Source organism: Monodon monoceros, unplaced genomic scaffold (genome assembly GCF_005190385.1).
Source record: "Monodon monoceros isolate NGI ecotype Baffin Bay Population unplaced genomic scaffold, NGI_Narwhal_1 Super_Scaffold_21, whole genome shotgun sequence".
NCBI classification, from domain to species: Eukaryota; Metazoa; Chordata; class Mammalia; order Artiodactyla; family Monodontidae; genus Monodon; species Monodon monoceros.
The window spans coordinates 169,668,192-169,692,300 of NW_021703778.1; the positions used below are offsets into that span (position 1 = coordinate 169,668,192).

At 47.2% G+C, this 24,109-nt stretch overlaps 1 protein-coding gene across 4 annotated transcripts in view; it reads right to left on the bottom strand.

Annotated features, from left to right (window-relative positions):
• The window catches only part of WARS (tryptophanyl-tRNA synthetase), a 36,023-nt gene that overhangs the window by 8,010 nt on the left and 3,904 nt on the right, over positions 1–24,109 (bottom strand). For all 4 annotated transcript variants that reach the window (XR_003795760.1, XM_029236565.1, XM_029236566.1 and 1 more), the window contains exons 2-7: positions 22,352–22,530; positions 16,494–16,707; positions 15,401–15,509; positions 7,210–7,329; positions 6,465–6,647; positions 1,481–1,581 (exon numbers count right to left, since the gene is read on the bottom strand). Coding sequence is in view for 3 of the 4 variants with exons in the window: in XM_029236565.1 (XP_029092398.1) it covers positions 1,481–1,581; positions 6,465–6,647; positions 7,210–7,329; positions 15,401–15,509; positions 16,494–16,707; positions 22,352–22,465 (841 nt within the window). In the remaining variant the exon portion in view is untranslated. The remainder of the gene's footprint in view (positions 1–1,480; positions 1,582–6,464; positions 6,648–7,209; positions 7,330–15,400; positions 15,510–16,493; positions 16,708–22,351; positions 22,531–24,109) is intronic.

Sequence of the window (24,109 nt, forward strand, 5' to 3'; positions counted from 1 at the left end):
ACTCTGGGGTCAAAGGGCATGGATCTTGGTGTGACCCTTGATAAGTGGAGCTGGGCCAGTCTACCCCTCTGCGCTGCTCAGGCGTTTCCCAGATAGCCCACGTGGCTCCAGCCCTGAAATGCTGTCTCTGTGATGCTTTCCCGCCAGCTGTTTTCTCCCCTCTGCAGAAAGACACACCTCATTTCTGGGTTCCTTTCTGCCTCTGGGTGTCCACGTGGCAGCTGCCATTGGCACCAGCACCCCTTTACAGCACTGAGCAGCCCCGGCTCTGGCTCAGGGCCTTCCCTGGGCTCGTCTACGCCCCACGACTCTATGGAGAAGGTGTCACTGTCGTCCCCATTTGATGCACGTGGACGCCAGGCTCGGACTGCCTCTGTGGTTTCCCGGGACTAGTGTGAGTCAGTGAGTGGCTGAGCCGGGGCTCGAGCCCAGGCCTCCCTGCAGTAAAGTGCGTGCAGCTCCTCGTCACGCCTGCTGTCTCCCTACTCACCTGGGCAGCCTTCAGGGAGACACCTCTCCACTCCTTGCCGGGATTCCCAGGGTTAAAAAACCCTTTCAAAAGCACCGGGTTTATGCCCAAGTTGTCGGGAATGATCTGACCGAAACATCGAAGGGTTCTGCTTATGTGAAAAGCCTCCCAATAAGGCCTCTGCGCATTTCTCTCTGCACTCTTCCTTACAGGCCCCTCACGGTGGGCCCTGGAATGTGCTCCGTCCCAGCAGGCACACCCGGCACAGAGCGCCTGCAGGCACATCCTGGGAGCTGCCCAGGTTGGCAGCTACTAGGCCTGGGGCCGTGCACCCAAAATAAAGGGGAGGGGGTCCGGAGACCCAGCCACTAGTCTCAGGATTGATTCTCTGCTCAAGGAGGTAAGGGTCTCAAAGGAGAGAAAGCTAATGCATCTGAAAGGGGCATGGAGGGAGATACAGGGAAAGGGGCGTAAACGTGGGCAAAGGGGGCCTATCTGCTGGGGACAAGCCTGGAAGGAGTGCGAGGGAGCGCAGGCAGGGTGGGCTTCCCAGGGCCTCCAGTCAGGACCCTCCTTTTGCAGGTGGGGAAGCTGAGGTCCAGGGAGACAAAGACGGCAGGTTCCGGCCATAGAGCAGGCCCTCCTGCAGCCCCTGGGCCCCCACCAAGGCCTCCCATGCGGACTGGCGTCCCAGGAGCAGGCGGAGGGCAGAAGTCATCCGTACCCTTCTCTTCCTTCTAAACCTTAGAACGAACGGATAACTAAGGAGAGGGACAGAGGGTGTCCCGAGGGATAGCTCCACATGGCCCAGAAAAGGGGCCAAAGGCATCACACCAGCTCTTGATGTTCCAGGGAAAACCCACCTATTTAAAGAGACAAACTGCAAATGCTACGATCTCAGAGAGAGCTCAGCCCCGGGCAGGCACCAAGCGTGTCAACCTGCCTCCTGCTGAGCTCGGCTCCTGTCTGAGGGCAGCTGGGCGGGGGCCGCGGGCAGCAGCGGCTCCTTACCGATGCAGTCACTGTCAGTGAAGCCAAAAATGCCTTTCACTTGGTTGAAGGTGACGTGCTTCTGTATCTTCACCACGTTCTTGTAGAAGCCTGGGCTCATCCTGCAAAGACAGTCAGAATCAAACCCCGGACCCAGAGGGTGGCGTCCACTGGGGGCAAAGCAGCAGATGGTACAACATGGCAGGCCAGACACAGGCCGGAACACACTGGGGAGGAAGGCGCTGTGACTCCCCCGTACGCAAAGATGCCTGCGGCAGGCGAGGCGAACACACCTCTACCTGTGGAAGGAAATCAACATGAAGCTGATAAGCAACTAAGGCAAGAACACACCGGATTCAGTGGTTAACTCAGTGGCTAACATGAGATATTTAAATTCTGCCAGGGTCACTGGCTGAGCATATGGGGCTTTAAGTTTGGGGGCCCCAGTGCAGCTTTTCTGTTGAGACGGACTGTGTGCTTTCTCGTGGGAGATTACCGTTGACCCTGGAACAACGCGGGTCCACTTACACGTGGTACTTTTCAATAGTTAACACTGCAGTGCTACATGGTCTTGGCTTGTTGAATCCACGGATGTGGGGAACCTAGGCTGTGGAGGGCTGACTGTGAGTTATACGTGGATTAACCTCCTCATTGTTCAAGGGTATTTGCAACTTGTTGCTGGATGTAGTGTCCGGATAGCAACTGACGGGCCCAGGAAGGAGGGTCTGTCTCAGTGCAGCTGGTCCTCCCTGCATCCGGCCACCACTGTCCCCTCCACCGTGGGGCAGCCAGGCTGTCTGGACAGGGCGAACTCTCCTGGGTGGTGAGGGGTGTGAATACAAGGCCTGGATCTGTGGCAGCCATTCTGCTATTAGAAGGAACTAGGCGGAATGGGGCAAAACCCGGAGGGGCTTCTTACACTGCATCTTTTGACTAACATATTCAGTAGCTTTTCCTCCAGGCCCTATTATGTGTCAGGCACCATAAAGATAAAAAGGGAAAAGGCGGGAAAGCTGCCGTTTACTATCGGGGGCAGGAGCTGTGCTGAGTGCGGGAGATACACTGCCACTGCCCCGCTCCCCTGTGAGGCGGCAGCTTTGCCTCCACTTTCACAGAGGCTCAGAGAGGTTATGGTCATAGACCTAGTGAATCTAGGACCTGGGATCCAAACCTAGGCTCGTCTGGCCCCAAGGCCTGTGCTTTTCTCACCACATCTCACAGCGTTTGAAGAGTTTAAGTAAGGCTTCTGGCCCTGACAGAGGGCCACCGAATGCCTCTGGGCAGGCACGGGGCGAGTGTCAGAAGTGCAGGGATGCCGGCTGCCTGGGTCTAGGGATGCCGGCTGCCTGGGTCTAGGGCAGCCACAAGGCAGGGAGGCCGGTAAAGGCCAAGGCCATCGCAGCAGGGTCTGTTTGAGTTGAGCAGAGTCCCACTCAGACAGGGAGCAAGGGCGGGGGAGGGATGGTGGCTTCCACTTCAGCCCTGGGGGCACCGGCCAGGGTGCTGAGAGGGCGCGCCAGGAGCAATGGCAGCAAGCAAAGCGCTCCCAGCACAGGTCACCCCCCCGACACCCCCCGACGTACACTGAACACACCACAGAGCAGAGCGGGATAGCCACCTGGAGAGATGCCCGCTCGTTCATCCTGCCGGAACAGGGGCGACCTCCGTGCCAGGGGTCTCCTGGGGGAAAGCAGCAGGCCTCGTGCTGCCTACGCCTGGCGAGGACCAGGGCTGTCCGCCACCAGGGGGGGATGGGCAAGAACTCCGTGCATCCTGGGGTTGAGGCGACCGTCAATGCTAGTCCCCTGGGCAGATCAGCCGGTAGGCCCATCCTCTTGTGTCTGGGGTCGTGCTGCATAAGATGGCCTCCAAGCCCCACAAGGAGGGAAAGTCTACAGCATCCCTAGTATCAGAAGCAGTGCTTCTGAAGAAGACCGCCTTGACTGTTCTTGGAGGCCGCACCGAGAGCATGGCCACCCCCCGCCACCCCCCCAGGGATGTCTGTCCCCCGGGCTCGCCCCTGTGCCGATGCAGCGTGACGCACCCCGAGGCTTCGCCTTGGGGACCAGGAACAGACCCAGCTGCATCCTGTAAATGAGGGCTGGGTACCAGTTTGTCCCCCGAGAACACCTGCCCCTCACACTCACATAGCTTGGAGAACATGGCCTGCATTTCCTCACACAGGAAGGCAAATGAGCGACAGGGTTCTAAGTTGGAAGAGATTTTCAAGAGTGACACTGGGCACTCACCAGGGCCAGGCTCTGCTGGAAGCGCTCCACATGCAGCAGTTCAGTGGTCAGTCCTCATGAAGCTGCAGCGTAGGTGCTCCCGTCCACTGAGCTAACCACCCTGTCCTTTCTGTTTTTCCTTTGTCCTCACAACACTCATTCTCACCTGGTTTACTACCTGTTAACTTCCGTTAGAGAGAACCTGACGGAGCGGCTGGATAACTGTCTTGGCTGCTGACCCCCAGCATCAGTCTGACGTGTAGTAGATGCTCAATAAACACCTGTCCAACACTCACTGCCCGAGTCACACAGGAAGTGGCGGTCAGGATGCGAGCCCAGGCAGGGCACTCTGAACCCCTCGGCTAGACCAGCCCTAACTAGTAGTAACCCCCCACTGCATAGGAAAACGGGAACTCAGAGAACTGAAGGACTTGCCCACAGGAACCAAACCAAACCCGGCACAGAGCTGGGTCTGGACCACTGGCTTTCAGCGTCCCGGAGCAGTGTCCTTCTACCCCTCGGGGGTCCTGTCAGGAAGGCCCCTCTGGGCCCAAACGTGTGGGGGGACAGGGTGGCGGGAAGCCTCAGCCCCAGCACCGACTCCTTCCCCCATGGAGCCCCCCGAGTGGGTGGAGGAGGCTTTGTTGTGTTTCTTGTTCGTAAGGAAGATTGGCTTGGGAAGGAGCTTTATGAAGTCAGAGATTTAGATTTTGAGTTAAACTTCAAGAAAAAAAGTAAAATGCTTGAGTGTTTAGAAGAAACTCTTAAAGGGAAAAAGACACTTGAAAACAGACTTTAACATTTAAATGTCCCTCCTAACTTTAGGTTCAACATAAAATACCTAAGAAGAGCTAGGACAGGCCCTTTGTCTGGGCTTTCATCTTTACTCCACGTTCATAAAGAAAAAGGGAGTTCTTAGGGAGCAAAGGTGGCAGAATTGAAGCTGCAGGTACCAGAAAGACAGGGTGGAGACCAGTCGCCACAGACGCCACATTCTCTCAGAACGAGCTGAAAGCACGGTGGGCCATGGTGGTCTTCTCACGCGGACTGCTCAAAAGTTCACGCCCCCGCCCCGACATTCTCACGGACTCGTCAGAGGCGTTTGTTTCTGTCCCATCAGCACCACAACGGGGGACTTTGTTTTGCTCAATGCTGTGTTCTCGGGGCCTCGGGGGGCACCTGCCACAGCGAGCACCCCGTGACCGCTGCTTTACGGGTCTAGTGCGAGAGGACAACCCCTCACACTGCACCAGAGGGGGGCCCGGGGCGCAGGGGGACCAGAGAGGGGTACCTAAATCTGGCTGCAGGAGGGACAGCTCCCAGGAGAAGGCGGTGCTTGACCACGTGTTTGGAAGGCAGCGTAGGAATCCGCGGAGCTGGGAGTCCCGGGGTCAGGGCAGAGAAGAGCAGGGACAAAGGCGAGGGTGTGGAACAGCAAATTGTTCTGTATAGCTGCGGGGGGCGGTGACCAGAGAGGAAGACAGGCCAAATCACAAGGGGCTGGTGTGCAAAGGAGAAAGCGAGGACTTTATCCTGATGACGATGGAGAACCAGGAAAGCTGTGAGCGGGGGACCGAGCCACACCTGCCTTTGAGAAAGAGCGCTGGCTGGTGGGGCACCAGAGGCCGAGAGGGGCCACGGTGGGTGGGAAGAGGCTGCACAAAAGGATGCCAGTGACTGTGATGCCAGCACCGCCTTGTCCTAGAAAGAGCAGCAGAACCCATGGTGTGTCTATGGGTTCAAGCAGTTGAATCAGGTCCTTTTAAGGAATAGGGGGAGAGAAATAAAACTAAGTGTCATGAAAATGATAATAACGGTGACAGCTAAGGTCTCATCTAACCCTATTCCATGGACCAGACTTGCTGACTCACAGACCCTGAACAGAGGAGACCTGGGACTTGAACCCAGGTCTATTTTCCTCCCTTGGAAGGTCATGTTTCTTCATGGACCCCACAATGCCTCTGCGCCCACAAGAGAGTGATTAAAAAAATGTAATAGGTAAAATTAGAGAATTCATTCATTTACTGGCTGCTAGAAAGGTCAGATTTCATACCAAGGCGTGTATTCCTCTCAATGGCTATAAAGCTTCCCCTTAGATTTCAGTAGTTACAAAAGGGACCCTCCTGGGGCAATGTTAATCAGGAAGCTCCTCTGCACCTACTGCTCACGCAGCCCTTTGGTGTTTCCACTACACCCTGTCTGGGCCTCTAACGAATCTCCTAACGGGGCCACACTCCACCAGCAAGTTGGGCCCTCAATCACTGTCCCCCATGGGCGGCCAGAGCCGTGCAGGGAGCGCCACATCTTAGGGGCTCATGCAATATTTGGTGACCTGAAGAGCATTCTTCTTGGGACGGCGGACAGAGTCTTACTTTTCTAACACACTTCTTGGTAGTCGTCTGGAATGAAGCTCAAAACCGCAGAAGTTACAGTTTGAGGACTTCCAGAAGGAAATCTTTAGGACTATTAAGTGTCCGGTTTAACTAGACTGTGAGGGAATTGTGTCACCAGTGAGTCTTTTCTCTGTAGGGAAAAAGGTACACTGAGAAAGAGAAAGACACCCAAATTGGCACAACTGACCATCTGTGGAGAGAAACTACGACACAGATGCACATCTGTCACAAGCTGAGGACGGAAATCGTATTTGTCAATAAACCAATAAAACATCTTCCAGACCTCGAGATGCTTCAGGTGTTTCAGCTGCAGCCGTGGTCGTGATGACTTGTCTACAATCTGCATCTACTTATTTAAAAGGCAGCCAGGCGTTCTCTCCTTACCCCATGTAGTCAAGGTCAGAGAAGATGAAAGTCTTCTTGATGTCAAAGCCGCAGGCGATGATGTCCTTGGCGTTCTCCACAGCGTAGCCATAGGCCTGGTCCAGGGTCAGGTCCTTCCACAGGTACTTCTCGTCATCGGTCATCTGGATGACCAAGGGCACGTTGAACACATCCTGCAGCCACCTAAGAGAGGGGGGAAGAAGGCCGTCATCTCATTTCCCTGCAGAAAAACACCCCTGTGCCTCTGGAAACACGGTTCCTGCTAACAATGTACGTCAAAACGTCCCTGCCCACAAAATCACACGCTCTGATCACACTGTGAATTTGACTGCTGTTCATAAGGGCTACAACTGTTTATTACCGTGTCAGCTCTGTGCTGGTTTCCCTGCACACTTTATTTTGAAGCCTTACGAGAACTGTAGGTGGTAGGTATTATTACTCCCTCTGGCAGATGTGGAAACTAAGGCCCAGAGAAGTAACTCTTCTATGGTCACATGGACAGGGGAAGAGGAGGACGCAGGTCCACTGACTCCAAAGCAGTGCTCTCTCTACCACCCACATCCCGCTAAAGCGACACCAGGAACAGGGTGAAGAGAAGCCACAAAGGCAGCAACTCCCCAAGACCTTGGTTGTTCAAGCAGGTGTGAGCTAGTACTGCCTTGTCAGTTCTAGACAAGGTTTGTGACTAACAAACATTTCTGATTCACTAATACAAGTGAGAACAGTCATATGACGCAATACTTACTTTGTGAAGATAAACGGGATGAGGTGACCTACGTGCATTGCTTCAGAAGAGGGGCCCCTGCCCGTATACAGGTAAAATGGTTTCTTATTTTCATAGGCATCAAGAATTTGATGCATGTCTCTAAAGGAAAAAGGAGAAAAGAAAATAGTGTGATGTTCTGAGAAAAAAATCAGGGTGTGAATGCTCATTTGGAAATGATAAACAGACAAAACAACCCGGATAATCACTAGAGCTTGTTATCCTCGGCGCTTATGCTGTAAAAACAACAGGAAACTTCTTCTGAACTGGTTCTCCCGTGATTGTTTTAAAAGTGGAAGACATGCAGATTGGGAATAATATATTTAAATGTTGGTCAGACACTGGATCTGTCTTGGAATTCCTCCAAGTATCGATGTTGACATACTGCCTGCTTCACACACTTTCCTGGGAGTGACACCAGGCCAACACCACCCAGTCCTTGTTGAGAACCACGCAGCGCCGACACTCTGCTGGCCCAGACGGGGGAAATCACAGGGCTCCCACAGTCCTGACTTAGGGAGGGAAGTGAGGGATGCCCCCAGGTGGAGATCTGCTTTGGGCTCCCTCAGCTACACTGGGACCAGGTGTCTTCATCTGGGAGTTATTCTGGAATCATCCACCCTCCCCAAGGACTGGGGTCCACTGACAGTGCACACGAAGAGGCCTCCTCCCTGGCGGTGTATCAGAATCACCTGACCGGCTGTTTCCACATCACATCTGCCTGAGGTGTGCCTCCACAGACTCTGGTCCAGTGGGTTTGGGGTGATGTCTGGGAATCTGTATTTTTAAAACCCCTGCCGGTTCAGAATGGCCATCATCAAAAAATCTACAAACAGTAAATGCTGGAGAGGGTGTGGAGAAAAGGGAACCCTCTTGCACTGTTGGTGGGAATGTAAATTGATACAGCCACTATGGAGAACAATATGGAGGTTCCTCAAAGAACTAAAAACAGAACTACCATGTGACCCAGCAATCCCACTACTGGGCATATACCCTGAGAAAACCATAATTCAAAAAGAGTCATGTACCACAATGTTCATTGCAGCTCTATTTACAATAGCCAGGACATGGAAGCAACCTAAGTGTCCATCGACAGGTGAATGCATAAAGAAGATGTGGCACATATGTACGATGGAATATTACTCAGCCATTAAAAAAAAACGAAATTGAGTTATTTGTAGTGAGGTGGATGGACCTAGAGACTGTCATACAGAGTGAAGTAAGTCAGAGAAAAACAAATACCGTATGCTAACACATATATATGGAATCTGAAATGAAAAAAAATGGTTCTGAAGAACCCAGGGGCAGGACAGGAATAAAGACGCAGATGTAGAGAATGGACTTGAAGACACGGAGAGGGGGAAGGGTAAGCTGTGACGAAGGGAGAGAGTGGCATGGACATATACACACTACCAAATGTAAAATAGATAGCTAGTGGGAAGCAGCCACATAGCACAGGGAGATCAGCTCAGTGCTTTGTGACCACATAGAGGAGTGGGATAGGGAGGGTAGGAGGGAGACGCAAGAGGGAGGAGATATGGGGATATATGTATATGTATAGCTGATTCACTTTGTTATAAAGCAGAAACTAACACACCATTGTAAAGCAATTATACTCCAATAAAGACATTAAAAAAACCCCACAAAACAAAACAAAACAAAACAAACCCTGCCAGTGACTGCAACATTTGGCAGGGTATGAAACCACACTTCCAGGGTGTGAATGTTCTTTGTTTCTGGGCAAAGTATGCCCAGATAAAAGGGGAATAGCTGCCTTTCCAGAGGTCTGGGTAGGAGAACCCAGACAAGAGTATTCTGAAGGTGACTCCTCCTTATGCCCCAGACCAGGGGCTAACAGTGCTTATCTCTGGGCTGATAGGATTAGGGGGATTCTGGTTTTCGTGCATAGTTTTGATTTTTCCCCAAGGAATGATCACCCAGTGCTTCTGAGATAAGGAAAGAATGAAACACTTGATTTTGGAAGAAAAAGAGTCCTTCTTTGGTTCTCACGAGTAACCAAATCAAACTTTTATCGGCTTATAGAAAAGAAAAAGAGCACAGCCGTCCCATGAGCTGCTCTTTTTATTTTTTGCCACACCATGTGGCATGTGGGATCTTAGTTCCCCGACCAGGGGCTGAACCTGTGCCACCTGCAGTGGGAGCACGGAGACCAGGTCCCGGCTGCGCTGCTCCAGATGGCTTTGCAGGAAGTCTCTGAGCACTCACAACGTGCTGTCCTGAGGGCAGGGCGCCGACGAGGCTCCCCGTGCTGGGCTCAGCTTTGTGAGGATGGCTTCCCGCAGGGCCCCCTCGGCTGCAGAGGGAGACAGTGCGCGGCAGATCTCATCAAATACCTACTTCACAGATCTGAGAGGCGTTCTTAAATTTGAGCATGGCCAAAGCTTCAAGTCCTATGCCTCCCTAAACCAAGAGCCTACAGCATTATTATACTGAAGTAAATACGTCACAGGGCAGTGAGAACTGTAAAATGCTAAGATAAAAAATTTTGATTTAAGAGCAACAAAATTGATAAAGCTTGAGCTAAAAAAACAAAAGACTCAAATTACCAAAATCAACAGTACTAAACACTTTATAGGAGTAAAAAGGATTATAAGGGAATAATACTAGGAACTGCTGTATGCCAGCAAGTTAGACAACCTTGATGTAATAGACAAATTTACCAAAACTGACTCAAGAAGAAATAGAAAATCTGAACAGATCTATAGCAAGCAAAGAAATTGAACTAGGAATTAAAAAAAAGTCACACAAAGAAAAGCCTCGGGCCAGATGGCTTCACTAGTGAATTCTCTCAAATTTTCAAAAGAGAATTAACAACAATCCTTCACAAACTTCCAGAAAAATGGAAGAGGGAATACGCCTCAACTCATGCTATGAAGCCAGCATTATTCTGATACCCAAAGCAAAGACATCAAAAGAAAACTACAGACCAATGTCCCTTATGAATACAGATGAAAAAATCTTCAGCAACTCACAAACCAAATCCAGCAACATATAAAAAGGATTACACACCATAATCAACTGGAATTTGTTCCAGGAATGCAAACCTGGTTCAACATACAAAAATCCATCAATGTGATACACGGTATTAATAGAAAACATGACAAAAGCCACATGATCATCTCAACAGAGGAAGAAAAAGGATTTGATAAAACCCAACATTCTTTCATGATAAAAATACTCAACAAACTCAGAATAGAAGGGAACTTCCTTAAAATGAAGGGCATTTATGGAAAACCCACAGCTACTCAATGGTGAAAGACTGAAAGATTTCCCCCTAAGATCAGGAATCAGACAAGGATGCTCACTTTCCCAAGGACTGTACTAGAATTTCTAGCCAGAGCAATTAGGCAAGAAAAAGAAATCCAAATTGGAAAGGAAGAAGTAAAATTATCCTTACTCGCAGGTGAAATAATTCTATATAACAAAAATGCTCCAGAATCCACAAAAAAAGAAAAAAAAAAAGAGAATGTTAAAAAGAAAACCACAGGCCCAAAATGGTATCATGTTAAAGCCCATGATACTAAACCTAGACTTAATATCTGATTTAACTGCACTTTCCACCTTCCCCAGAAATGTAATCTTAATCAACCAGTCTGGAATTTTCTGCTCAGCACCTATGAGGTAAACTGTCTCCTGCCCTACACCTTCGATCCCTCGAGAATCAATCTGCGTGGTAAAACCCTTGCCATTCCCTTCCACAAAAAGATGTCCTGGCCTAAAAATAATCCTTTTTTTCCTTTTGCTAATTCCTCCCTTGCCCCACCCTTCTCCTTGTAAAAAGCTTCCATTTTGTAAAACCCCTTGGAGCGCCTTTCTAGTTGCTAGATGGGATGCTTCCTGATTTATGAATCACTGAATAAAGATAATTAGATCTTCAAATTTATGTGGCTGAATTTTGTTTTTTTTAGTAAGAACTAATAAATGAACTCAGCAAAGTTGCAGCACGAAAGATCAACAAACAAAAACCAGTTGTGGTATTTCTATACAGTAGTGCAATGTTGTGATTGATTATAAGAAATATATATCTGGTCTTCGTTCTATCCTGTTTCAAGCACAGAGCTCCTTTAACCATTGTGGGAATTTCCTAAGTGAAAAGAATGATGAAGATAGGAGTGTTATTCATATAATAAGCTCCTTTCAACCACACCAAAATTTATGTTACTTAAGTGACTTTTGGAAAGCCTGTAGATAACCTAAGGAGGCGGGCTGGTTCCCAGGGGAGCTAACTCTGATTAGAGGATTGGAACTTTCAGTCCCCCCTGCCTTCGCCCCACTTTCTGGGGAGGGCGGAGGGGCTGGATATTGAGTTTAATTACCAGTGGCCAGTGATTTAAATAATCACGTCTATGTAGTGAAGGCTCTATAAAAACCCAAAGGACAGCTTCAGAGAGCTTCCGGGTTGGTGAACACATGGAGAAGTGGGGAGAGAGGTGCCCAGGGAGACCATGGAAGTGCTGGGCTCCCACACACCTTGCCTTGTGCACCTCTTCCATCTGGCTGTTCTTGAATTATACCCTTTTATAATAAACTGGTAATCTAGTAAGTAAAATGTTTCCCTGACTTATGTGAGATGCTCTGGCAAATTCACTCCACGAAGCAGTCGTGGGACCCTCTGATTTATGGCACAGGTAACAGTCCAGACTTGTGATTCCTGTCTGAAGTAGGGAGGTGGGGGGCAGTCTTGTGGGACTGAGCCCTTAACCTGTGGGATCAGACGCTATCTCCAGGTAGACAGTGTCAGAATTGGGTTAAATTGTAAGACACCAGCTTGTGCTGCAGAACCTCCTGATGTGCGGAAACCCCTCATATCTGGTATCAGAAGTGAAGCAGAGCTGCAGTGAGCACTGAGCTAGAGGACACACACAGGAGTGTGCTTTCCCTTCAGAAACAGCAACGAACAATCCAAAAAAGAAAGGATGAAAACGTTATTTTCAGCAGCATCAAAACAAACAAAACCTTAGGAATAAATCTAACAAAAGAAGTGCAAGGCTTGGGGCTTCCCTGGTGGCACAGTGGTTAAGAATCTGCCTGCCAATGTCGGGGACACGGGTTTGAGCCCTGGTCTGGGAAGATCCCACATGCTGCGGAGCAACTAAGCCCGTGCGCCACAACTACTGAGGCTGCGCTCTAGAGCCCACGTGCCACAACTACTGAAGCCCACGCACCTAGAGCCCATGCTCCACAACAAGAGAAGCCACCGCAGTGAGAAGCCCGCGCACCGCAACGAAGAGCCACCTGCTCACCGCGACTAGAGAAAGCCTGCACGCAGCAACAAAGACCCAATGCAGCCAAAAATAAATAAATAAATAAATAAATAAATAAATAAATAAATTTATTAAAAAAAAGGAAGTGCAAGACTTGTACACTGAAAACTATAAAACACTGCTGAAGAAACTAAAGACCTGGTGAATGGAAAGACGTCTATGTGCATGGATAGGAAGACTTGATATTTTAAGATGGCAACACTCCCCAAATTGATCTATAGATTCAGTGCAAAATCTCTACCAAAATCCTAGCTGCCTTTTTTTACAGAAATTAGCAAGTTGATCCTAAAATTCACTTGGAAATGCAAGGGACCTAGAACAGCCAAAATAATCTTGAGAAGAACAACGTTGGAGGACTCACACTTTCCAGTGTCAAAACTTACTACAAAGCTACAGTAATCAAGGCTATGTAGTATATTTAATAAACCCTTAAATATATGGTCAACTGATTTTCAACAAGAGTGTCAAGAAAATTCAACAACAGTCTTCAAAAATTGGCGCTGGGACAACTGGATATTCACATGCAAAAGAATGAAGTTGAATCCTCCCTCACATATATACAAAAATTAACTCAAAATGGATCAGAGACCTAAATGTAAGGGCTAAAAGAATAAAACTCTTAGAAGAAAAAACAGGTGTAAATATTCATGACCCTGAATTAGGCAATGGTTTCTTAGATATGACACCAAGCAACGAAAAACAAACAAAAGAAAACTGGATTTCATCAAAATTAAAAACTTGTGCTTCTAAGGACACTGTAACTTAAGAGCTAATATTTGAAAATCAAGTATTTGATAAGAAACTAGTATCCAGAATATATAAAGAACTATTATAACTCAATAATGAAAAGATAAATAACCCAATTAAAAAGTTGGCAAAGGATCAGAAGAGACAGTTCTCTAAAGAATACATAAAAACAGCCAATAAGCATATGAAAAGGTGCTCAACATCATTAGTCATTATGGAAATACAAATCAAAATCACAGTGAAATACCACCTCACACTTACTAGTATGGTTATGGAAAAACACAAAATGGAAAATAATAAATGTTGGCGAGGATGTGGAGAAATTGGGACCTTTGTTTGCACTTTGCTGGTGGGAATGCAAAATGATGCAGTCACTGTGGAAAACAGTTTGGAAGTTCCTCAAAAAGTTAAATGGTTAACTTATGACCCAGCAGTTCCACTCCCACGTACACACTCAAGAGAACTTAAAATATATGTCCACATAAAAGCCTGTATACAGGACTTCCCTGGTGGCGCAGTGGTTAAGAATCCTCCTGCCAATGCAGGGGACACGGGTTCGAGCCCTGGTCTGGGAAGATCCCACATGCCGTGGAGCAACTAAGCCCGTGCACCACAACTACTGAGCCCGTGCGCCACAACTACTGAAGCCCGAGCGCCTAGAGCCTGTGCTCCGCAACAAGAGAAGCCACTGCAGTGAGAAGTCCGCCCACCGCAACGAAGAGAAGCCCCCGCTCGCCGCAACTAGAGAAAGCCCACAGACAGCAATGAAGACCCAACACAGCCAAAAATAAATAAATAAAATAAATAAATTTATTTAAAAAAAAAAGCCTGTATACAAGTGTTCAGAGCAGCATTATTGATAACCCAAAAGTGAAAATACCCCAAATGTCCCATCAACTGTTGAATGGGGCAGGGGTATGCCCATTCAATAAAATATTTTTCAGGTATGAAAAGGAATGAAGTACTGACATATGATACATCATGGAGGAACTTTGAAAACATGATGCTAAGTGAATGAAGCCAGACACAAAAGGCCACATGTGGTATGATTCTATTTATATGAAATGTTCGGAACAGGCAAATCCACGGACACAGGAAGTAGGTTAGTGGTTGCCAGTGGTGCTGGTGGGGAGGGAGGAATGGGGAGTGACTGCTGATGGGTAGAGGGTTATTTTTTGGGGTGAGGAAAATGTTCTGGAATTAGACAGTGGTGATGGTTGCACAACCTTGTGAATACACCAAAAAAACCACTGAATTATGTACTTTCAGAAGGTGAATTTTATGTCACGTGAATTAAATCTCAATTAAGGAAAAAGCTTTGATTGCATTCTGCCCAGAAAGAGGGCTGAGCGGGGCTTGGAGTTCTCTGCCTGTAGAATTTAAAGTGTTCAGCAGACTGCCAAGTTCTGTCCTGCACGTGCTCTCTGTAACCCTGATGTGCGGGCAGAACAGAACAACCCTACCTCGGACTATAAACTCCACGAACACGGCCTTGAACCCAACCCGAGGCGATGTGTGGGGTGGGAGAGGCAAGAGCTCACTCAGAAGCCGCCTGTTCTCTGATGTTATCTGCATGGCATTTATGATCTCAGGTAGGGATATTCTGTGCATGTTCACTCTATTAGTCTCTCTCTCTCTTTTTAACTTTCCATTTTGTGTTGGAGTATAGCTGATTAACAATGCTGTGATGGTTTCAGGGGCACAGCAAAGCGACTCAGCCATGCTATTAGTTTCTCTTTGGCTATTATTTATGAGTAGGCCAGTACAATAGGAGGAAGAAGTATGTAATTTCAGGAAGCCTCCTGCTTATCTCATGGGAAATGCTGAACTTGGACACGTTAATCTCTTCTGTTTTGTGACATTTTATAGCACATAACCTGGCATGAATCTCATCCGCTGTGTACTTGACCTTCACCTTGTGAGGTGGGCAGTTTACAGATGAATAAACTAAGGGCCAGAGGTGAAGGGACGGGCACCATCCCACGGCCAGTCACTGCCAGCACAGGAGGTGGAACCGGCCTTCTGCCAACTGGCAACCACTCGCCGCGAGGGCCTGGAGGTCTGAGGGAACAGCACCCTGATAGTTTTCTTCATTAAAAGAAGAGGAAGGGTGGGAGGCCCTGCAGTGAGAAGACCCTGACCTGTGTGAGAAGAAGATTCCCCTGCGCAGGAAGCGGTGCGGCCTCTGACCCGTGGCTCTCTCTATTCGGTTTATCAGCTCCTTGTCAATTTTACTGCTTCCGAACCGAACTGGAAAAAAAAAGAAGAGATGCCGATCTTAGGTGGTGGGAGGTTTGGTGATATTGCTGAAACGAGAGGGAAAGCCTTGTGATCCACGCACAGTCTCAACAGACCCAGGCCTCTTTAGGCCTGAGGCTCTGGTCCCTTCCACCAGCCCAGAGTGGAGGTCACAGCCAGCAGAACAGAAAATAAATTACAGAACAAAATGCTCTTTTGTCTGGGATGGGATTCTGACAGGAAACAGATCCAGAATGCAGTTTACCTAGCAACTCCAGGCAACCACACACACACACACACACACACACCCACGCCCCCGCTGCTTACTGCTTATTAAGCTATAATTTATATTCACTCACAACCATAAATTTAAATAGTCTTTAACCGAATTAACGGCTGTCTTCAAGAGAATTTTCCCTCATTGATAGTCTATACATAAATCATGGAAAATGGCTTAGACTTAGGTAAGAACATTTTAGTTCTGTTTCTTTTTTGACAGCCATCAATGATCTCAGAGTAAGGATTTTCCTGAGCAGGAAGCCCTCCAGTGAAGGGCTTGGCAGTGAGGACCTGCCACCTGTGAGGAGTCATCTTTCTTAAGCTGACTTCCAGCTGTGTAGCTCCGCACTCAGTATCACACTGGAGGAGAAACCCGAAGTAATCTATGACTGACTTTTACCCACTAAGTTAGAGACAACTTAAGTGACTGTAAAGATGCCCAGTTCCATGGACCTTCCCCAAGTTCTGAATTGCTCAAAAAAAGGAAAAAGCTTCTACTCAGCTATCTACTATAAATCATTATTTTGAGATTTATTTTATATTGTTATATTAAAAATAATCCTCTGGGAATATAATGCACCACAAAAGATTTTAGGATCTGTTTTCCCCTTGGCATTGAAGCTTGACTGGATGTATGATTAATTCAAATTAGAAAACATCAGTGGAATCAACTCAATGGAATCACTCCTAAAAGCTGGGGCTTTTCCCATAACGTACCGATGAGCTTGTCATAGTCAATGCCTTTTGCACTGCTTGTCTGTACTGTCCATGGGTCCACAAAATCCTCGCCTGCTTCTGTGGCATCCAGGCCACTATCACTCCCAGGTGCTGGGTCCCTTGGAGGGCAGTCAGCCTTGTAATCCTCCCCCGTGGCAGCTTTGTAGCTCATTTTCAAGGATAGCAACATCTCCACCGCGGAATCAATTTCATTCTGCACAAAGGAGCAAGGGTGAAGGCTGAGCGTATTAACAACGACTAACACTTGCCGAATGCTACTGCTGTGTGGCAGGCGTTGTGCTAACTGCTTTCACACACATTACCTCCTTTAGCCTTACAATGACCCTACGAGGAAGGTGTCATTGTCACCGTCCTTTTCCAGTTGAAGAACGTGAGACTCAGAGAGGTGAAGGAGCTTGCCCATGGACACACAGCAAGTCATGGGCCTGAACTTATTTTAATTTATGATTAAAAAAAATCTATTTATTTAATTAATTTATTTGTGGCTGCGTTGGGTCTTCGTTGCTGCGCGCGGGCTCTCTCTAGTTGCGGAGCACGGGCTTCTCATTGCGGTGGCTTCTCTTGTTGCGGAGCACAGGCTCTAGGCGCGCGAGCCTCAGTAGTTGTGGCTCATGGGCTCTAGAGCGCAGGCTCAGTAGTTGTGGTGCACAGGCTTAGTTGCTCCTCGGCATGTGGGATCTTCCCGGACCAGGGCTCGAACCCGTGTCCCCTGCATTGGCAGGCGGATTCTTAACCACTGCACCACCAGGGAAGCCCCTTTGTTTTTTTAATCTGTTGGTCTAGTGCTACGGATTACTACCACAAACACTATAGGATACGTGTAGCAACACAATTTACACCGTTGTTTATGACAGAGTTAATGTGCTAAATGTTACTTAAACACCACCAATGCCAGCGAACATATGGGACAAGCTCCACTAATCAATTACACTGAGCTCTGCACTGGAACTTGTTTTTACAATCCACACAGGTTGAGATGAATATTTATGGAAACTTAAACAACGATGCCACCAAGGACAGCAACAGCAACTCAAGTAGACATTGTGAAAACAGATAAAGGCAAGGAAAAAATACAGACTTTCAGGTCATAAATTAAGGAGGGATTCACTGGGAAACAGTTATACTACAGCATTTTGGAGTCTTATCAAGCTGTCCAAAGTGTTTGCACATTTAGTGTTTTAAAATAAGCATAAGAAAAACAAATGTAAAATATATCCTTGGGTAAGCTGGAAACCTATTAAAGACCTCCTCTCTTCCAGGAGCCCACACTAGCCACCCCTGGAAGCCTGGCATTTAAAAAAGCAAACCTAATTAAGCAGATTAGTCATGCTATGCCCTAAAGCTCTACCCTCACAACTGGCCTTGCTGGATTAGATCACAAAGAATATACACAGTCCAATTTGCTTGCCAAGGGAAATACAAACACTTCCATTTAGAGTTGATACATGATGTGCTATAAACTGGGCTTCCCAGTGGAGAAACATCACAGCACCAAACTCCATTCAGAGAGAGCTCCTCTGTCAGGTACGGCACCTGGGCCACAGAGGACTGTTACTGTAGGGTGATTTCGCAAGCACAGATTTGTGTTTCAAACTCTGAAACCATCTGGAATTCATCGTTTAAACGAGTCAGAGTTGTGGCATCAATAGCCCCATGGATAGACCTCATGCAAGAGACAGGATGTTGGCCTACCTTAGACAGGCAAGCATGTTTTCCTCACCTCATTACGGTAGTGCCTAGGCTGTACTTGCAGCAGAATAAAGGCTTAGCAAGCATGATCTATCAAGTTATCTATGGGAGAATTACCTTGCTTTGAAGTGCCCTGAAGTCACTACCCTTTAATCACCAGCTGTGTGACATTCATACTCTATGTGGCCTAACTCAGCTTCCAACCAGGTGGCTCTTTGAAAGTCAAACATCTAACCAGGGTCCCAGTTCAAGGACCACCTGTTAACTGGAATGGGACCGAAACAGACAAGCAGGCTCGTCTTGTCCGTTTTCTTGTTCTCAATCTAACATGGACCAGGACATTGAAACAGATTTTAAAAGCTGATGTTCTGAAAAAAGCCAGACAAGAAAGACTCTATATACACTACCTGATTAAATAAAGTTCCAACACAGAAGGAACTATCCACGGTGGGGGAGGCAGGGTGGAGGCCTCTCTTGGGAGGGTAGAGGCAGGGCCTGAAGCGGCCCGAGGGTGGCTTCTGTGCCGTTTCTCCAACTGGATGCTGGTTACACAGGTTTGGTCATTTTGTGAAAATTCAGTGAGCTGCCTGTTTGTGATCTCCATATTTTTCTGAACGAATGATGTATTTCAATTTAAAAAGTTTACTTAAACTAAAAGAAGAAGAAAAAAGGCTCTGTTCTCTACCTTAACCCCTACGATCCAGTGTCATTTCTTGAATCCCGCTCTGTCTCCCGTTAGAGCTCCCAGATTCCGACCTACCCGCCAGGAGAAGCTTTGTGAGCTACTGTTTCTGAAAGCAGTGGGTGTTATTCTCTTGGTACACGAAGGAGAAAGAACGCCGAGGGCCATGGCCTGGACAGACGGCAGAGAGAGTGGAGGAAGAGCCTGCGGCACCCTCACTGGACCAGAGATCCCCGAGTGGCTCAGCTATTTCACTTAAGGTGAATTTCCAAAACATCAGGTGCTTCTAGTATGATACATTTCAGGGTCAGATACAAACTTACTCCATTTAACTCTGGTTTCATCATGTAACCTCTGATCTCTCTTGTTGTGTCAGCTGACTATGCATTAGTCAAAGACCACCCTCGGAAGGGTTATTCTAAACTGTGTTAACAATGTTCACTGCAGCACTATTTACAATAGCCAGGACATGGAAGCAACCTAAGTGCCCATTGACAGATGAATGGATAAAGAAGATGTGGTGCATACATACAAGGGAATATTACTCAGACATAAGAAGGAACGAAATTGAGTTATTTGTGTTGAGGTGGATGGACCTAGAGTCTGTCATACAGAGTGAAGTAAGTCAGAAAGAGAAAAACAAATACCGTATGCTAAAGCACATGTATGGAATCTAAAGAAATGGTACTGTGAACCTAGTGGCAGGGCAGGAATAAAGATGCAGATGTAGAGAATGGACTTGAGGACACGGGGAGGGGAAGGGTAAGCTGGGACGAAGTGAAAGAGAGGCAGGGACATATATACACTACCAAATGTAAAACAGACAGCTAGCGGGAAGCAGCTGCATAGCGCAGGGAGATCAGCTCGGTGCTTTGTGACCACCTAGAGGGGTGGGATAGGGAGGGTGGGAGGGAGATGCAAGAGGGAGGAGATATGGGGATATATGTATATGTATAGCTGATTCACTTTGTTATACAGCAGAAACTAACACACAATTGTAAAGCAATTATACTCCAATCAAGATGTTAAAAAAAAAAACCATGTTAAGTATTGTTTGCTAAAATGCTGAACATAACTGGAGTCACCAAGAGTTACTAACTAAAAGCATTTATTAACATTATTCGAATTTAACGTTAAATGACAAAAATATCACTGTCAGGTTCCTAAAATGGGTTTATAGAGTAAATGATCAACATTTCGGTCCTTTATTTATTTTAGGTTTTCAGATTTTTTTTTTTTTTTTTTAAAACAACTTAGCCTCATCTATTGAGTCCTGCCTGGTGTTGTAAACCCCTTTCTGTGAATAATCAACTCCTTTTTTTGGATATCACTGTTTCTTTCTTTTAAAATGTAATGGATTATTTAGGGTCCAAATAGTCAAAGTAAACTACTGGAGTGACTGTGATATGGTTGATACCATCTGGTGAGAACCTAGGAAGAGATTTTTGAAAAGACGACGACAGGGATTGGAAGTGACAGACGAGGAAGTCATGGACATGAAGAAGCTGGGTGACCGAGAGTGAAAGGAAGTGCTTAGGTGATGGTTACAGATGCAGACTGAATGGGTTACACTTCTAAAACCTACTGCAGCAACAGCAAAGAGATCTTTAAAAAAGGCATAACCCACGAGGACCAAGGGAACAGGAAGAGGATGACAGCAACAAGATTCAGAAGCTGTAAACAGGAGGGTTGAGTGGTACCTGACCAAACACGGGAGAAGAACAAATGCTAAGACAACACGGGGACCTGGGCAGCGACTGGACTTACACTGCTGTGGAATCCCTGAGAGGTCTGGGCATTGGCGGCCCTAGATACTCAAAGAAGTGAGGGTGAAAGCTCCTATAAAACTAGGAGCACTTTGAAAGTCTAAGAAGCAGTTATTGAGATCTCCCCGCTACCCGGTACATCCCCCCTCCCCCATCCAGAGGTTTAGTGTCTCATCAAGGAGAGTAAAAAGTGTCCAGACTGGAGGCGCTTTGCCCAGCGGGGGCGGGGGCAGCGCACGGAGAACAGGGGCTTCAGCGAGCGATCACACAGCCCAGCTCCTCTGCCCCACTCAGCTCACAATGCTGGCGGCCGGACCCGTACCCCCTGGACAGCAGATTGGAGGAGTCCTCTCTGGGGACTCTACAAGCCTCAAAGAAGAGCTCTAAAGACCCTGACACTGAAGCCTTCCCAAGGCAAGAGAGCAGTGTGGCTGCCGTCCAGGGAAGGGAAAGCCACAGGACAAGCCCCTCCCAGCTCTGAACGCTCCCGCTAAAGTGCCACTACACGGCTGAGCGTCACCAAACACCAGACGATGGCATCTAATACAAAAGGCAGAAGGAACAAAAAGCTAACTTAGAAGAAACCGAGTTTATAAAGGGGGTAGAGAACACTGGAAAAACTATCACCAAGATCTCAGAGACAGAAGGACAGTGTACCCATGAAATAAGAGCAAAGAGCTATGAGGAAAGGCATGTTCAGAGATCAAACGAGCTCTTGGAAGTCAAAAACGACAGAATAAGTGAAAAACAATAGGAGGGTTAGAAGTTGACGAAACATACCTAAAAGAAGAACAAAAAGAAAAATAAATGAGGAAAATAGGTCAAAAAATAAGAAATTCAGAGGACCAGTCTTTGAATTAAAAAAATACACAAACAGAAAACAAAACAAAAAACCCAGGATAAATCAAAGAAATAATATAATTTCTGAGAATTAAAGGTCATGAATTTCTAGTTTGAAAGGAACAAACTAAAAGATCCTGCATGCTGCAACTAGATCCCACGTGCTGCGACTTAGACCTGGCGGGTGCAGCCAAATTAAAAAAAAAAAGAAAACGAAAAGCCAAGCAGGAGAGTTCCCAACTGGCCTAGTGTTTAGGATTCTGGGCTTTCACTGCCGTGGCCTGGGTTCAGTCCCTGGTTGGGGAACTGAGATCCTGCAGGCCGCAAGGTGCGGCCAAAAAACCCCAAAATGAAACAAAGAAAAGCCAAGCAAAAAGCAATTAAGACAACTATCAACTCTGGAGAAAACAAAGGTTGGGCAGGAAAGGAGAAGCACTTATGCTATACCCAGTGGGTCAGCAGCGTTTACATGGAGACTGGGGGGATGGGAAGGACTTATGAAAGTGCTAATTCCTTGTCGTCCACGGTGAAAGCCCCAAAGCCGAACATCTATCAGGGGCAATATAATGTGTGGTTTTGAGAGACGTAGGGGTTACATAGCCAAAGAATCAGCTACAAGAATTGAAAATCCTTGTTTCTGGGAGCAGGAAATGGAGAGAGGCGGGGTGGACGGCTGCTGTGTTTCCCAGCGGCTTCCCTTTAGACTACACACGATGCTGATAAAGGAGAAAATACATTTAAATTGAGAGCCAAAGCACCTCAGGTGGTGAGGGAACGGAATCCTGGTAACATGACCCTACAGACGCGCGCGCGTGCGTGCGTGCGTGCGTGCGTGTGTCCGTCCCAGCTAAATGACATACCTTCGCCGCGTTTCTGGCTTTGAGGGCCCTCACGAGCTCCCCTTGAGCAGCAATGTTCTTGAACAGCTCCAGTGGAGACCCACAGCCCTGCTCACCGTTGGGCACATCTGCCATTTTCCAGGACCTGTGTTCACAGTCGGCTAGGGTGTTGGCAGATTTGCTCAGTGGTCCAGACAAGACTGTGGGGGGAGGAGAGAGAGAGATTAACAAACCATCGCAGCTGTTTTTCCTTTACCGTAGCTAGTTCTTCTTTCCAAAAAGGTTGGAGATGAGATATAATAAAGGGCATAGATAATATAACATTAATAAAAATATAAGCAGAAATTTGGAGCCATGAAACAGGGGAAAAGAGGAAGAACAAATGCTAATGATGAGGTCGAAAGGAATCGCTGTGATTTACAGACTTAGGGAGGGCAAAGAAAGACCCCTCCTAACCAAGGGCAAGTGTGCATCTGCTGAGGTGCCCCTGTGCCTCAGCCAGTGCCCAGGACACAGGAAGGACTCGTGTCTGCTCAGGGAGCAAAAGCACCAAAGTGCTTTAGTAACCCTAAGTTCACCACAGCTAGAAACATTTGGCAAATGGCTATTTACTCTTTACCTTAATTGCTTTCGGGATGAATTCCCAGGCCTTTGCAGTCATAACCAACATACTGCTGAACAAATGGCTTCCTTTGCTGGCCAGCTGTTCCGTTCTCAGACGAAGGGAAGTCTGGGTGGAGGCAGGGCCTTATCCCTTTTGGGTTCCAAATGAGGTAAGAATCATATACAGCCTGTCCACTCCACATGCTGCCTTATTTAACCGCAAACCTCTGAAGAAGGTGTCCCTGCACCTCCTACTGGTCATTATTTACTATTAACCTTAAAAAAGGTGGGGCACACGGCAGGCTACCTGAGGCCGCCTTGGGGCCGAGGCTGGCCACAATCAGCCCCTTTTGGGTTGGTCACTTCCCTTTTCTGAGTGTCAGCTTCCTCAGCTATAAAGCAGCACCATCGGGAACTTTGTCACCTACCTCAAGGGCTGTTATGAGAAGAAATGAGAAAAAACGACATGGTAGCATTTTACAAAATGTAAAGCAAGGCACAAACCCATTACAAGTATTATTTGTTAGGGTTCCAGAGCTTGGCTGAACTCCAGTTCCATCTGTAACTTGCTGTTACACCCTGGATGAGGAGGATGACAGTGACAGTGCGGCTATACCAGAGCAGCTAACCTCCAGCTCTTAAGTGCCTGGTATTTTTCTAAGCACCTTATACATAGTAATTCACTTAAACCTACAGCAATCCTATGGGACAGATTTGTTATCTCTGTTTCGTAGATGAGCAAACTGAGAGGCTATAACACTTGCCCAAGATAACGCAGTTAGTGAGTGGTCGAGATGAGATACAAACTCAAACAGTTTGACCCCAGAACCTATGCTCTCAAACATTATCCTATGGGCTACTTAACTGTCATACGCCTCAGTTTCTCAACTGTAAAATGGGAATAACAATAACAACACTGACTTGCAGGACTGGTCACGGAATAAGTGTGATAATGTGGGTAAGTAAATGGTCTAGCACAGCATCAGCCACAGAGGAGAGGTTTAATGAATGACTATTTTGTGTCTTTAATCATTAAAATTTTTTTTTCTAGTAGCTCTATGAACAAAACACAAATTTGAGGGGGTAATTTATTTTTATTCATCCATTTGTTAAATATCTGTTTAAAAAATACGTAAAATTTAAACCAATCTTTATATAAGTCAATGAAACCGTAAT